The 16833-nt window shown below is 45.4% G+C and overlaps 1 protein-coding gene across 1 annotated transcript in view; it reads right to left on the bottom strand.

The window, feature by feature from the left end:
* Window positions 1-14880, bottom strand: part of gna11b (guanine nucleotide binding protein (G protein), alpha 11b (Gq class)) — a 155468-nt gene extending 140588 nt beyond the window's left edge. Inside the window, exon 1 of the mRNA XM_060906218.1 lies at window positions 14532-14880. Within this exon, the coding sequence (XP_060762201.1) occupies window positions 14532-14667 (136 nt within the window). The 5' untranslated portion in view covers window positions 14668-14880. The remainder of the gene's footprint in view (window positions 1-14531) is intronic.
* Window positions 14881-16833: the final 1953 nt, after the last annotated feature.

The following is a 16833-nucleotide window of genomic DNA, read 5'->3' as shown; positions in this document are numbered from 1 at the left end:
CAATAAAGGTGAAAAAAGCCCCCCCAAAAAAATCTTTATAAATGAAACATGAACTGATCCTGAACTGAATTCATACTCAACCAGTTGCATGGATACAGCCCATTAGTATGATTTCACACTCCAATTCCAACCAATATGTACTGAACACAACTACCCGCTGAGGCAAACTCCGCTTGGGACAGAATCAGCCGTCAGACTTTCTGTCGCATGTCCCAGACCTGGTGAAATGTAACTGAATTGTCTTGGCCAGCCTTAAGGGTCCCATCTGCATCTCATCATTGCTGAGGAGTGTGCTCCCATCACCCAATCAAGCATCCAGCCAGAGCAGATCATGATATTTTTTACCATATTAACATGCCATTGTTGTGTGTTATGCCTGATGTAAAAACTCTCATCTCTGCGAGCCTACCACACAGATTTAATACTTGTCATTTTTAGGGCATACCTAACAACGTGTTTTCTTTCTCTCTCTCTCTTCCCCCCCCAATCTGTCCCTCTGAGTTACATGTTGATCCTGGGATTGAGATGCTGGCCTCTTCTGCCCCTCGGACCTGCTTGATCCATCCTGGTGCCCTGTGTCTGGTCGGAGTTTTATCGCATCGCTCCTGTGAAGGACGGCCCCATGAGGACAGTTGAGGGTTATACCTGGAGGACGCTCTGGACTCTTACAGTAATGCTTTTATGGCTGAGGACTACAGTTGACTTGCTAACTTTAGGACTGCAGTTATCATGAACAGTTTTGCACTCAAGTTTCCATCAATGAAGAGTTTATAACATCAACGAAACTGACTTCATGTTAAAACTGTTAATGTTATAGTCAGGCTGTCTGTTGTTGCCCAAATGAGGATGGGTTCCCTTTTGAGTCTGGTTCCTCTCGAGGTTTCTTCCTCATGTCGTCTGAGGGAGTTTTTCCTTGCCACCGTTGCCACAGGCTTGCTCATTGGGGATAGATTAGGGATAAAATTAGCTCATGTTTTAAGTCGTTCAAATTCTGTAAAGCTGCTTTGCGACAATGTTTATTGTTAAAAGCGCTATACAAATAAACTTGACTTGACAGAATCACACATTTGTTATAACGTGCTAAAAATTTCAGAGGTGTTCACGTCGCTTCCTGTGCATTATTCCGCAAACTAGCCTTACCGAGAATCCCTTCTCTGGGCTGCGACACCAAAATATAAAAAGTCACCATGCACCTTTGGAGCAAAGACTAGTTCACGAAGCTGATTAAGGATGTGGATAATCCAGATGAGTCAAGACTTATCCAGGGTTACACTGACCATTTTAACTCGATTAGGATCAGTGCCTAACAGGATGACCATCAAAAAAACCAACCCATTTCTACTTGATCAAACAGGGCAACAGTTCAAGTTTATAAAATGTTGCATGCTTAATGTAATTATTTAGCTTTGCCATAGTGAGGTAAATATGTCGATACTTTATGGCTGGGACTGTGAGTTGGCCTAATGGTTAGCGTGTCCGCCTCTTGACTGAAAGTTCTCCTCACGGTCAGGTCATAAAAATGGTACCTACTGGCATCTGGTGAAGCACACCACAATAAACATCTGAGTAGGGAGTCAAACTCTCGTGGTTACCAGAGGACTAGCCCCCACTGGTTAGTGCTGGGCTGGGAAGGACTTTGACTTTTTTTTTATGGCTGAGAAACCAATACAGCCTGTGCCAAAACTTTTGATGCTGCCCCTAAACAGGCCAGTGATGTCACATTTTACCTTTAGATGACTCAAAATGTGTGTTTATAGTTCCGTTAAATGGTGACAGTGTTGTAGTCGAGTCACAAAGCCTCAAGTCCGAGTCCAGTCCCGAGTCCCCAGCGTTCGAGTCCAAGTCACGAAAGAAAATTGAGTCGAGTCAGAGAACAAGACTCCATGCGCACCATTTGACGGTGGCTGTCGCTGCCTTTATGTGAAAGCGTCTCTGCTACTTTAGCAGTGTTCACACTTATACCGGTACGATAGTGGTATAACTGCATCGATACAAAGTATACCGGTACAGTTTAGTGCATCTGTCCACACTAGTGAGAAATGTTTATGGTTTTCTTTCACGGTAGTCGAAATGCGCGTGCGCGAAATGTTTCCGTGGTTACCGAGTAACTTCCTTCCGAGAATATGGCGGATGAAACAACGTGTGTGTGCTTTTTGTTGTCAATGTACAGTCTGTATTTCTGGTGGTCATTTATTCAGTCGAATCGTATAAAACGCACGAGGCAGTTGAGAAAGAAACAAACGAATCTCCGTTCTTCACTATTTATTCAGCGAAGACATCGATTGAGGTGTGTGACTTTGCGCATGCGCATGATATTTGTATCGATACAGAACCGCTTTATCTGTCCACACTACAGCGAAGCGCTACAGTACCGATACGAAACCCATACATTTGTGGGTTTCGTACCGATACAGTTACACCGCTACAGTACCGGTATAGTTGCTAGTGTGGACAGGTGTTGTGGTACGAAAGTAGTATCGTATCGGTACAAAATCCCTAGTGTAGACAGGGTACAAGTTGGACTAACGTTCCTGCTCGACTACCTCATTTTAGTTACAGATAAAAGGCTTGTTCATCACTCAGCAAGCCCCGCCTACTATCAACAGGGCAAATAACATGAGAAAGAGTTAACACTAGCTAGTTCATCACTCAGCAAGCAAGCCCCGCTATCAACAAAGCGATGAACATAGCGTGTCACTTCCTTCTCTGGGTAGAGTCTTGCCAAATGACGACTGAAGTTCGAGGTCGTCCCCTCAATAGTTCTTCTACATCTGGAACACACAGCAGTGTATTTTTTCCCACTGCACGAGAAGTCTGTATAAGCAAAGCGGACAATCCTAGGGGCTTCTCTCCAGGCATTTTAGCGCCATTAATACAAGTTTGTTCCTGAACATGACGTATGAACAGGTGAATGTGCGTTCTCTTACACGAAATTAGTATAAAAATTTATGTAGATATCAATATGATATGCCAAATGATTGACAGGTTACAAAAAGTCAGAGTCTAAGACCCCGTCCACACGTAGCCGGGTATCTGCTAAATCGAAGATATTTTTCTACGTTTTGGCCTGTCATCCACATCAAAAACGAATATTTAAAAAAACTCCGGGCAAAGTGAAGATTTTTGAAAACTCCGTGTATGCCTTTTCGTGTAGACAGAGATAACCGGAGTTTTGTGTTTTAGAACGTCACAATCTGCGCCAAAAAAATGACAACAAATCTGCCCTGACGTCAAACGTGCGACCTTTGTTTACTGCAGAAGCCAGATTAAGCATGGACAAAGAGTAATGGATCGGAGTAGTGCCTTGAAAGCGTTAATTATTGTGCAGGTGCTATTTACATGTTTAATTTTAGAAGCCCGACTACTGACAAGATTCCCAATCAACGTTTTCTTGCGTCTTTTGAAGTTTATACTCCAAAATTGTGTTTAGAAGCAATTCTGTCTCCGAGTCTGTCCAGACGAACGAGCTTGGCGCCATGTTTTATGTTTAGGCGGAAGTGACGCCAACAGAGGGCTATTCTGATGTGATTAGGGGGTAGGGTTTGGGGAAATAATGCCATCTACAGGTTTGGAATGCTTATGAATGTGATTGAAAACGCAGATGTTCGGTTATGTGTGGAAGGGATTTTTTTTCGAAGACGAGGTGGTGTGGATAGAACATTTTTACAAACGGAGGGGGGGAAATGTTCGGTTTTAAAAATACCCGGCTACGTGTGTACATGGCCTAAGTCATGTCACGAGTCCTGCAAGCCTGAATGATGGTCAAGGTTTACAAAACAGCTTAGGTTCCTATTATCACTTACGTTATAAGACTAAACATTTGCTCCATCACGAACCTTTCGTTCCCCCCCCTTCAAGTTACGAAAGCAAGAAGCACAGCTTGTCATGTTACTGAGAAACCTGAAACAGGAGGTCATCTGTGCTTAAAAAAACAAACAAACCACACACCACACAGTTTGACCACAAACTACTGATTAGATGCTCAACTTTTGAATTTTTCAAAACACTAAATTTCAGGTTAGTTGCATTTTTTTTTTTACAGTTTCCCCTCCTTCTTCAGGCTCAAAGTATTTTTTACATTGTTAACCATTAAATGCAAGTTACCAATTGTTATTTTTTTGCTTTTAAACACAACATGGCAGTTTGTGAGCAAACCTGTACACCGTGACACATGTTGCGTTTCTCCCAACATCTAGATGTTATATTTTTGCCACATCCCACACCCCTAATAGTGACTGCTCGCCCAGGCTCGCTCTTTCATGCCCCGTTTTTCCCCTCCTCTGTACTCCTTTTAGACATTACCGCTGATCAGCTGCCTTTTTCTGCACTCGGTGCTGTGGTGGTGAGCGGAAATGAATAGGAAATGAATGCAGAGCGTGCCCGAGTCAGATATTACTACACGACTGTTCAAGTCACACAAACAAACACATCCGGACCTTGAAACAAACCGTCGTGGCTTGATAAAGCCCACATTTCGACTTCCGAATGGATCTTCAGCTCTTCCACCCACAGCGCTATCATCGGCGTGTGGCCACGGACGGCTGTCGTTTTAAAATAAACCCTGCCGATTAGGAGACAGTGTGCAAGTGGAATGATGACCTCAAACTGTCTTGTGTGGAGCTGTAGCCTAGTTCTTACAAAACCTCCATGATGCTCGCTGGTGACAGGATGGTGTAAAGACCCATGAGACGTGGACTTAAATCATTCGTTTGAGATGAATCAGAGAAAGAGCTCATTGCCCCTGGTTCAAAAAGCATGCGTGTTACACATGTGACGCATTTTCCAAGGAAAACATTGAAATTCCTGTCTGTAGATGATTTCCTTTAATGGAATCCTTCCAGTGCGTCTACTGAAACACCAGTCAAATGACTACCAAAGACCCTGTTTACACTTTGGTTCATGTTGTATCCACCACATTTGCATCTCAAGCTTGGATTGAAATCAGATTCCTGTATCGTGGATCGTATGCAAACCAGCCATTATGATCAACCACCAAATGATATACCATGCAAAAGCACAAGGTCAAAGAGTGTCGATTTTGCATGACATTCTGGCAGTCAGGAATCACGACTGTCGAATACACCATGAGATAAATTGCCGTTCTGGTGGAGCAAGATTTCCGCATGTAGCCATAACGGTCAAGGAGACGGAGGCGTCTTCGCGATGTACGTATTCGCGTCGCACTAAACGTTTTACATACACAACACTTTCATGCAAAAATGATCAGGTCACATGTCCACAACATGTACTTAGGCTAAACGTGTGCTAGGAACTTAGCAACTTGCCTAAAAGTCCTGCTTCTCCGATAAGACCTTTTAATGCTGTGTTCACACTTATACCGGTACGAAAGTGGTATAACTGTATCGATACAAAGTATACCGGTACAGTTTAGTGCATCTGTCCACACTAGCGAGAAATGTTTGCGGTTTTCTTTCACGATAGTTGAAATGTGCGTGCGCGAAATGTTTCCGTGGTTACCGAGTAACTTCCTTCCGAGAATATGGCGGATGAAACAACGTGTGTGTGCTTTTTGTTGTCAATGTACAGTCTGTATTTCTGGTGGTCACTTATTCAGTCGAATCGTATAAAATGCGCGAGGCAGTTGAGAAAGGAACAAAGAAAACAAATCTCCCTTTCTCCCTCTTCCCTTCTCTTCCCCTCCCTTTTCCCCTCTTCCTCCCTCCCTCCCCCCCCTTCTTTGCTCCATGTAGCTCCACGGTCGTTTCATTTTCGCATGCGCATTATATTTGTATCGATACAGAACCACTTCATCTGTCCACACTACAGCACCGATACTGTACCGGTACGAAACCCATACATTCGTGGGTTTCGTACCGATACAGTTATACCGCTACAGTACCGGCATAGTTGCTAGTGTGGACAGGTGTCGGGGTATGAAAGTAGTTTCGTATCGGTACAAAATCCCTAGTGTGGACAGGGTATAAGTGTCCTCTACACTCACCGGCCACTTTATTAGGTACACCCTGATGTTTTATATCAGCCAATCCTTTGACAGCAGCGCAAACGCAGAAAAAATAAAATCGTGCAGATACAAATCAACAGCTTCGGTTAAATGTTCACACATCAGAATGGGACAAATTGCGATCTCAAAGTGTGACTTTCATTTCACTCTGGTACGGGTGTAGGTTTGAGCATTTCAGACAGAATGGCGCGAAAAACAAACAACACTGAAGATAAGAGAGATCCGAGGAAAATGGACAGATTGGTTCGAGCCTTTTTTTTTTTTTTTGCCAGGAAGGATATAGCAACTCATAACAACCGTGGTGAGCAGAAAAGCATCTCAGCATTGGGTTCCACACCTGCCAGCCAAGAACAGGAATCTTACAATCAAGAACGAGTTCCTATTAAAGTGGCTGGTGAGGGTGTATTTTATTGCTCTGCATTTCAAACTTGACCTGGTTTCGTTTTCATCTCAGCACAACACGAGAGAAAAGACTGTTCCAGGATACAACAGAAACTTCAATATGTCAAGTTGTTTCGACAGGCAATTTTATAAATGATGTGAAATATCTCATCTCATTATCTCTAGCCGCTTTATCCTGTTCTACAGGGTTGCAGGCAAGCTGGAGCCTATCCCAGCTGACTACGGGCGAAAGGCAGGGTACACCCTGGACAAGTCGCCAGGTCATCACAGGGCTGACACACAGACACAGACAACCATTCACACTCACATTCACACCTACGCTCAATTTAGAGTCACCAGTTAACCTAACCTGCATGTCTTTGGACTGTGGGGGAAACCGGAGCACCCGGAGGAAACCCACGCGGACACGGGGAGAACATGCAAACTCCACACAGAAAGGCCCTCACCGGCCACGGGGCTTGAACCCAGGACCTTCTTGCTGTGAGGCGATAGCGCTAACCACTACACCACCGTGCCGCCCCAATGTGAAATATCTACATGATATTTTTGTCTTTCGCAATGGTCACCATGTCAGATTAGATCATAGCGCCATAAATTCTTGCTGTACGTTGGTGAGGAAACTGGCAACACTACAAGTTGACCAATCATCGTTCACGTCCGTGCACGTCGTCAGGAAGGAGGGTCAAGAAACGGTCAATCATGGCTACAGAAGGAACTTCAAGGACCACCACAAAAACTTCTAACATGCTCAGTTTTTCAGCATAGGGGCGTTGGGTTGTTCTAGACGCCACGTCGCTGTTCTCTGATATTGCTGACGCTCAGATTTGGGCTTGATGCCGGAAACATGCCGGCTACGTTAAAATCGGGCTAATCGGGCTGCGTAATCCGATTCTGGGATGATCCCATCTGAATAGGGCTTTAATCCGAATACTCGACAAGTGTTACACGGACAGTGTCACCATCAGGCTTCTGTGGACCACCCTTGGACTCATCAGTAACCTTTTAAACCAGTGGGAGAGAGAGAGAGAGAGAGAGAGAGAGAGAAAGAAAGAGCCATACTACAGCGCCCAGGGAGCAGTCAGGGGTTAAGTACAGTGTTCTCCACAGGCGCTTTTAAAGTGGCGCACTGCCATGTTATAATTCTGGCCCGCCGCCCTTCCCTTGGCCAAAAAAAAAAAACCCTGCAACTTCATCAGTATACACCAGATAAATCATAAAGTATTCGCTTCATTATAATTTTGTAACTATTTAAGATGTAGAAGACCATTAAACGAATGCATACGGGGCTACCTGAAGTGGCCACGCAATTGCAATAGAAAACCAGCCAGCCAGCTGCATACAGATTGTGAAACAGCTCTGCATATTGAGGTCGATCCCTGCGTTACACTACACCACACCGACACATAGTGACGCTGGAAGCTACAAGCTGCAGCTAGCCAGCAGCTAAATAACTTTGCGGGTGTTTGTAGCATTATTGTGCTATGGTTATGCTTATCGATCGTCTTTTCTGACTATACACAGTTACAGTAATCATCTAACAGCACACACACACACTAGTTAAGTTCAGGTCTTTTATTTTATGTATCTGTGATTGTGTAGGTGAGAGCTGCATTTTCCTGTTGCTTCCCTGTGGTTGTTTACTTTCAGGTTCCTGGGTCAAAAAGAGGCCAAACTATGGAGGCCGGGGTGGCTTTGTAGTGCTAGTCTCGGGCACGCGCACCAGCTCATGCATTGATTGGAGTGGTTTCACCCAATTAACATTAAGTATGTGTATTGTAAAAAAAAAAGTATGCATTTATTGTAATTGGGTATTTTGTTTATGCATGGAAGTTCATTTATTTTTCACACACAGAAAAAGATCTCATCTCCTCTCTCATTTCATTATCTCTAGCCGCTTTATCCTGTCCTACAGGGTCGCAGGCAAGCTGGAGCCTATCCCAGCTGACTACGGGCAAAAGGCAGGGTACACCCTGGACAAGTCGCCAGGTCATCACAGGGCTGACACATAGACACAGACAACCATTCACACTCACACCTACGGTCAATTTAGAGTCACCAGTTAACCTAACCTGCATGTCTTTGGGGGAAACCAGAGCACCCGGAGGAAACCCACGCGGACACGGGGAGAACATACAAACTCCGCACAGAAAGGCCCTCGTCGGCCACGGGGCTCGAACCCGGACCTTCTTGCTGTGAGGTGACAGTGCTAACCACTACACCACCGTGCCGCCCCACAGAAAAAAAATATATAATTAATTCAGGGATATGCAACAGGCGCATCAGTCTCAACTGAGTCTCATAATAAAGATATGTACAGTAAGAATGTGTTAATTTTTTGTCAATTAATTTTAACAATGATTATTGTTATTCTTATCCATTTATCGGCCAGTTTCACTCTCAAAAAAGCCCAAAGTCTGTCAGCTTCAGGGAGGACTTCGCCCCCCTGACCCCCTACCAGGGCTCCGCCCCTGGATCCCATTGGAGGCCTAGGTGGCCCCCACACCCGTCACCACCTTTTATTTTTGAAAAGTGGAGAACACTGGGTTAAGTACCTTGCTCAAGGGCACTTCAGCCCATGGCCACCCCACATTAATCTAACTGCATGTCTTTGGACTGTCGGGGAAACCGGAGCACCTGGAGGAAACCCACACTGACAACATGCAAATTCCACACAAAGGCCGCTGCCGGCCGCTGGGCTCGAACCCGGAACCTTCTTGCTGTGAGACGACAGTGCTAACCACTACGCCACCGTGCCGCCATGATTTGGGGGCCATAAATCAGGAATTATCTTTCATTTAACCACAAACATAAATGAAGTTCACTAGATGCTACCAAAACCAGGTTCTATGATCAGATCAGGCCAAAAAAGAAGCACTTTCTGGCAACAAACACTCAAGGTGGGTAAAAAATGGTGTAAAAAGAAATATGGGATATACAAAAAAAAAAAAAGCAATCCAAGACTTTCTACAGAAAGCCTGATCAGCATCTGCCCCAGGACCAAGTAGTACTATAAAGATTTCTAAAGCTACTCTGCAGGTGATGGAACCTTTTGTGGAAGTTATGGTCAAAAGGTACCATCCTATCATCCTGAAAAAGAGCAGAGGACTGCATTGTACCAAAGGAAATGGACTCCTCCGAGATAAAACGGTTCTAAACCATTTCACGCCTGAGTGAGGAGGGGAAGAGCTTTTTCTCTGTCCTGGGCAAAAGGTTGATGACCTACATGGTGAAGAACAAGTACTGTATATTGAGGCATAAATCCTTGGCTCATCTGGGTGTTCAGAACATGCAGGTGTCCTCAACCATCTGATCTGGGAGGCCAAGGAGAGCAACGGCAACCTAACAGTTGTCTAGCTCAACTTGGCTAAAGCATATGGATCAAGCCCTCACAACCTCATCAACATGGCTATGGAACACTACCATATACCTCACCATATCAGGGGAATGATCACCAGATATTTTGAGGAATTCAAGCTCAGTTTCAAGACTACCCAGTGGCAGGACCTCGAAAAAGTCATTGTAATGGCTTCTATCTCACCTATCTTGTTTATCATGGGAAGGAATCTGCTAGGGTTTATAGAGGATGGTGAGAACATGCAAACTCCACACAGAAAGGCCCCCCATCAGCTGCTGGGCTCAAACCCGGAACCTTCTTGCTCTGAGGCGACAGCGCTAACCACTCAGTCAGTTGGTTGGGTTCAATGCCTGAACTGATCATCACATCATCAGTTTTTCTTTGGCTAATCAGACACAAGGTACGACACCACTCTTGCAGGAGCGGTTGGGGGTTAGGCGCCTTGCTCAAGGGCACTTAAGCCAATCCTGTTAGTCTAGGGAATTGAACCAGCAACCTTTTGGTCCCAAAGCTGTTTCTCTAACCATTAGGCCATGGCTTCCCCGAACCACTACACTACCGTAAAGAAAGAAAGCACAACTTTATTCATCACACACTTGTGAAATTCCTCTCTGCATTTAACCCATCTGAAGCAGTGAACACACACTTGAGCAATGAGCACATACCCAGACCAGTGGGCAGCCATGCTAACAGCACCCATGGAGCAGTTGGGAGTTAAGCCAGTATCTCACTGGGCTGCGACAGCTTGTGACAAATTGTGAATATCATTCGCGAGAGTGTTTCAAAAAAGTGTCTTGAAACATTCGCGGGGCTTCTCGATTTCCTCGCAAAGTGTCGTTCCTTCGTCGCTGAAATTTTGAACATGTTCAAAAAAATCAGTGCGACAAAATTTCTCTCAAAATAGCCACAAATGCGTCGCTGGTGTCACAAAGCCATCACAAACCCTTCTCAAGTCAGTTTCCGTGAGACAGAAAGTGTGAGTGTACCTCACTGGGCTGCGACAGCCTGCAACTAGTTCGAGACACAACAATTGCGATAAAATATGCGAATATCAATTCAGTGTGATTCCAAGTGAAAATTGTCGCTAATTCGCATATTTTATCGCAATTGTTGTGTCTCCAACTAGTCGCAGCCTAGGTGCTTTGCTCAAGCGTACCGCCGTCCCATATTACATGTCTTTGGACTGTTGGGGAAACTGGAGCACCTGGAAGAAACCCATGCAGAGACGGGAAGAACATGCAAATTCTACACAGAAAGGCCCCTGGCCTCGAACCCAGAACCTTCTTGCTGTGAGGCGACCGTGCTAACCACTTACATCACTGTGCTGCCCATTAGAAAGAAAGCACAGCTTTATTCATCACACACTTGTGAAATTTCCTCTCTGCATTTAACCCATCTGAAGCAGTGAACACATACACACATGTGAGCAATGAGTGCACACACACATACCCAGAGCAGTGGGCAGCCATGCTAACAGCGCCCGGGGAGCAGTTGGGAGTTAGGTGCCTCGCTCAAGGGCACCTCAGCCCAAGGCCGTCCCATATTAACCTAACAGCATGTCTTTGGACTGTGGAGGAAAACCATGCAGACACGGGGGGAACATGTAAACTCCACACAGAAAGGCCCTCGCCGGCTGCCGGCTTCGAACCCAGAACCTTCTTGCTGTGAGGCGACCGTGCTAACCACTTACACCACCGTGTCGCCTCGCCCATTAGACCCTACTCGAAACCAGTAGAACCCTATAATGGTTTCTGTAGTGTTGTGGTTCACTGCCGGTCATAAAAACCAATTAGAAATCACTGTTGTGCAACACACAAGGCCTACTCAGAGCAGGTGAAGGTTTTTATTTCGAGTGTTCGCAATTTCATGTTACAGAAAAACCCAAGGTGTGTATTAAGAATGGCAGTTTTGGAAACAAACCATACTGATTATTCCTAGTTCTGAGTCTGAGAGCTAATGAAGCTAGCTGGGGGAAAAATAAATATATCACGGGCGATTGCTCTAAGACAACGAAGGAGGCTCAGCCTCCTCTAAAAATGACGAACATCGTGTAGGATGAATTGCGCTAGGCTTATGTTATAGCCGACCTTATAACATTGCTATTACAGATCCAGAATCATAGAAATATATGTGCTCAACCCAATTACAGTGTGAAATCATTCCGTTATAACTTTCCCCAGTTTGCCTAATGTGTGCGTGAGTTTTTCCCCCTCGTGACAGCGCGATGCAGCCCAGCCTCAGTGGACTTCAATGGCATTTGGGAGCTATGCACTTTTCAATCTCAAAATGCAAGACGATTATTGGACAAATACTGCGAAAACGCCCGCCCACCAGACTCCCACGGACTCCCAGCCTCACATGGGAGGGACATGGCAGTTTCCGCGAGGAGACTGGTGATTAGTGATCTTTTGGTGGAGACCTCAACTGGCTATCGTAGCCTGCAGGGAATCGGCCGTCAGACATTCTGTCGCATGTCCCAGACCCGGTGAAATGTAACTGAATTGTCTTGGCCAGCCCTAAGGGTCCCATCTGCATCTCATCATTGCTGAGGAGTGTGCTCCCATCACCCAATCAAGCATCCAGCCAGAGCAGGTCATGATATTTTTTACCATATTAACATGCCATTGTTGTGTGTTATGCCTGATGTAAAGACTCTCGTCTCTGCGAGCCTACCACACAGATTTAATACTTGTCATTTTTAGGGCATACCTAACAACCTGTGTTTTCTTTCTCTCTCTCTTCCCCCCTCAATCTGTCCCTCTGAGTTACATATTGATCCTGGGATTGAGATGCTGGCCTCTTCTGCCCCTCGGACCTGCTTGATCCATCCTGGTGCCCTGTGTCTGGTCGGAGTTTTATCGCACCGCTCCTGTGAAGGACGGCCCCATGAGGACAGTTGAGGGTTATACCTGTTAAAACTGTTAATATTATAGTCAGGCTGTCTGTTGTTGCCCAAATGAGGATGGGTTCCCTTTTGAGTCTGGTTCCTCTCGAGGTTTCTTCCTCATGTCGTCTGAGGGAGTTTTTCCTTGCCACCGTCGCCACAGGCTCGCTCATTGGGGATAGATTAGGGATAAAATTAGCTCATGTTTTAAGTCGTTCAATGTTTATTGTTAAAAGCGCTATACAAATAAACTTGACTTGATTTGATTAGTGAAAGCGGCCGGATATTTTCTTTGATTGACAGCTCGTTTCAAATATAGACAGGCAGCGTTGAATTTCAGTTCAGTCCCATGCGGATTCGCAAGTGCTGTGGTGTATTGTAAGAGATCAGCTTACATTTCGATTTCATTCATTACATACGGTTTCTACCAGCTTTTTTAGTTTGTATATATTTTCATTGTAAATAAAGTGTAAATATAGTGTTGTCAAGTTTGCTATCTTAGTTCCAGAAATTTCGTTTATTTGAGTGACTGAACTTGAACTTGAGGGGGCTAGTCAGCTAGCAAGAAAGCTGCGCACGGATGCCGAGCATTGCTGATTTAATTTTGGCGAAGCCATTTGCCAGTCTTCCTTTCGAGGAAAAAATTTAAATTAAAGAGCAGGGTAGACCAACGCCTCAAATTGACTTGGTGAAAAAGGTAGGGAATAATACTCGTTCCTTTCAGCTCTCCTGGTACGAGAAAGTGAATTGGCATGGATGGACCAAAAATATAGAATCTATTTAAAATGTTTATGCTGAGTATATTATATTGGAATATATATTTCTCTGGATATGAATTAAAAAACACAGCTACAATTTGGAAAACATTTTTAAACAAAAACACAGCCGAGAACATATCACACTACATACAGACCTGGGTTAAAAGTGAAGGGTTATCAAAATTGTCAATAAAACATTTCTCAGTCAAAATAAGTAAAATATAGGGAAAGTGTCACTGAATGAAATGTGTGGCACCCAGCTCTATGTTTGGCTCCCCAAGGTCAGTGCTTGTGCCTATTCCAGAACACTCTGCTGTTACTGCTGAGGTTCCTGACAAAGAGCTGCTTTCAATAATGATCAATTTTTAAACAACATGCCACAATTTTAAAATATAAAATGTTAAAATATACCCCCCCCCCCAACACCACCATCATCATGTATATTGGACAGTAGGCTAATGGGCCAAAAGAACCTGTTATTTCACAGTTTGTGACGCTGCCAACAATCAGCCAGATCAGAGGCAAGAGTATGGGCAAAACTGATGTTTTTTTCTTTTAAAATCTGGAAATATCGTAACCGACCAGCCTCCCCTGTTTGAAAGACTACCAGCCGCCACTGATATATATCTATATACACACCCAAATATATTTATTTACACACATGACAGGTTAATGTATCAAACTGTCATGCCATAAATGTGTCCTTTACAGTAGTTTGTCAGCAACCACACACACTTATAGGGGAAAAAAAGTAATTCAGTGAGTTATACATCCTGTCAGGAAAACACTTCATTCACATTTCTGCCTCAAGCTGGCCCACAGAGGCTAAGCTAAGCTAACCAAGCTATCAGTTAGCACGACGGCTAGCAGGCTAACGAGCCTACATTACATACAAGTGCTGCGTTGGGAAGAAAACGTTCTGAGAGTTATATGAGACACAGAGAGAGAGAAAGAGAGAGAGACTACGCCATTCATACGTAATTATTAGCATTCATTGATATGAAGCAGAAAGCTGTCCGGAGCGCTGGAACACGGTGGAACCTGTTGGGCGGCTGGTTTTAAGCCCACACCAAACCGCCACTCCACGCTGCTTTTACTCTTTTTTTTTGTGACATTAAAACGGTAGGAGCAGAAAACGCCCAGACTCACCGAGAAGGAGCAGCTTTAACTCCCGCCTGGCGTCTCTCTTATCCCGGCGCAGCTGCTTATCGATCTCAGCGTTGATCCGCTTGGACTCCTTCGCCTCTTCACTCAGGCAGCAAGCCATCATCGACTCTAAAGTCATCCCCCCTCCTGCGCGCGAGCCCGCGGCCTCTCCGCTCCGCAAACCCTCCAAATAAACCCGCGCGCGAGGGAGAGAGAGAGAGAGGGAGAGAGAGAGAGGGAGGGGGAGAGAGAGAGAGGGGGGAAAGTCAGGCTGGGATGAAATAAAATAATAACAAAAACGGGGTTCTGGAGCGGGGGGAGGAGGAGGAGGGGGCCGGGGGGCCTCGCGCTCGAGTAACGTCCCCTTACCGAAAAACTGTGCGCCTTCAACCGGCTGCGGATCTCAGCGGAAAATCACGGAGGAATAAACCGGGGAAGGAGGAGGAGAGAGAGGAGGAGGGGGAAGGAGGAGGAGAGAAAGAGAGGTGGGGGGAGAGAGAGAGAGAGAGAGAGAGGGGGGGGAGGAGAGGGGGGGGAGGAGAGAGGGGGGGGAGGAGGGAGAGGGGGAGGAGAGAGGGGGGGGAGGAGGGAGAGGGGGAGGAGAGGGGGGGAGGAGGGGGAGGAGAGGGGGGAGGGAGAGGGGGAGGAGGGAGAGGGGGGGGAGAGAGAGGGGGGAGGAGGGAGAGGGGGGGGGAGAGAGAGGGGGGGAGAGAGAGGGGGGGGGAGGAGGAGAGAGAGGGGGAGGGAACAGGGGGAGAGGAGGGGGGGGGGAGGAGACCTGAACCTTTCACTGCTACCGCTGCTTAAAGCCGCACATCCGTCCCGGAGCTGTTCCTGTCTCACAGCTGAAATTAAAATACGAGTTTATGGAGGAATTTACTTTCTCTCTCTCTCTGCCTCTGTCTGTGTCTATCGCTCTCTCTGCCTCTGTCTGTCTATCACTCTCTCTGCCTCTGTCTGTGTCTATCTCTCTCTATGTCTGTCTGTGTCTCTCTCTCTCTCTGTCTGTCTCCCTCTGTCTGTCTCTTTCTCTCACTATCTGTATGTTTCTCTCACTATCTGTATGTCTGTCTCTCTGCCTGTCTGTCTCTCTGTCTGTCTGTCCATCTATCTCTCCCTTTCTGTCTGTCTGTCTCTCTGTCCGTCCGTCTGTCTGTCTCTCTCTCACACTATCTGTATGTCTGTCTCTCTGCCTGTCTGTCTCTCTCTCACTATCTATCTGTCTCTCTGTCTGTCTCTCTATGTCGGTATCTCTGTCCGTCTGTCTGTCTCTCTCTGCCTGTCTCTCTCTCTCTGTCTGTCTGTCCATCTGTGTCTCTGTCTCTCTCTTTCTATGTCTGTCTCTCTCTCACTCTGTCTGTCTGTCTGTCTCTGCCTGTGTCTATCTCTCTCTCTCTCTCTCTCTCTCTCTCTCTCACTATCTGTCTGTCTGTCTCTCTATGTCTGTGTCTCTGTCTGTCTGTATGTGTGTGTGTGTGTGTCTCTCTCTCTCTCTCTCTCTCTCTCTCTCTCTCCAGGCTGTAGATTCAAGTGCTCAAAAACACGGCACGCATGGTAACACACTGAGGAAACGGTAACGCACTGGGCACGCGCCATATCTGCCGCAGCTCTGCATGAAATGACTGAGCATTAACAACACAACTCGATCATTTAGTCCAGCATGTACATTAGGAACTGTTTCATCTATTTTTTAAAATTTAATTTAATTTTTTTATTTTATTTTTCAGTAAGAAACTTCCTACATTAGTAACTATTTCAGCTAAAATTTTTATTTTGCAGCCTGGTATCTCCTACATTTAATAAATATTTCAACTGAAATAAATTTTTTTGTTTTATTTTTATACTTCCTCCAACCCCGATTCCAAAAAAGTTGAGGTGCAGTGTGAAACATAAAACAAACCAGAATGCAATGATTTGCAATTCCCTTTCAACCTAAGACAAGACATTTAATGTTCAAACTAATAAACTTTGTTGAAAATATGCACTCATTCTCCATTTGATGCCTGCAACATGTTCCAATAAAGTTGGCACAAGGGCATTGTGACAACTCTCTGAGGTTTGGGATACAGAGGAACTGGGAGCAGGCTTCAGAACAGGTGTGTGTTTATTATTTTTTTCTCACTTTTCAGTGCAATTATTAAACCACAGACACCACACACATTGAGGAACACAGCTCTCTCTCATTCCTGCCTATCTGAAAGACACACAGAGACCCACGTTAATAGACAGCCAGAAATTAGACACAGGTATACCTCGTCACCTGTTATCTGCTGGTTCAACCTGACTCCTTGCTGTTCACAGCTGA

The sequence above is a fragment of the Neoarius graeffei genome, chromosome 23 (genome assembly GCF_027579695.1).
Source record: "Neoarius graeffei isolate fNeoGra1 chromosome 23, fNeoGra1.pri, whole genome shotgun sequence".
Lineage (NCBI taxonomy): Eukaryota > Metazoa > Chordata > Actinopteri > Siluriformes > Ariidae > Neoarius > Neoarius graeffei.
The sequence above is the reverse complement of the archived record's forward strand: the minus strand, read 5'-3'. Positions and strand labels throughout refer to the sequence as shown.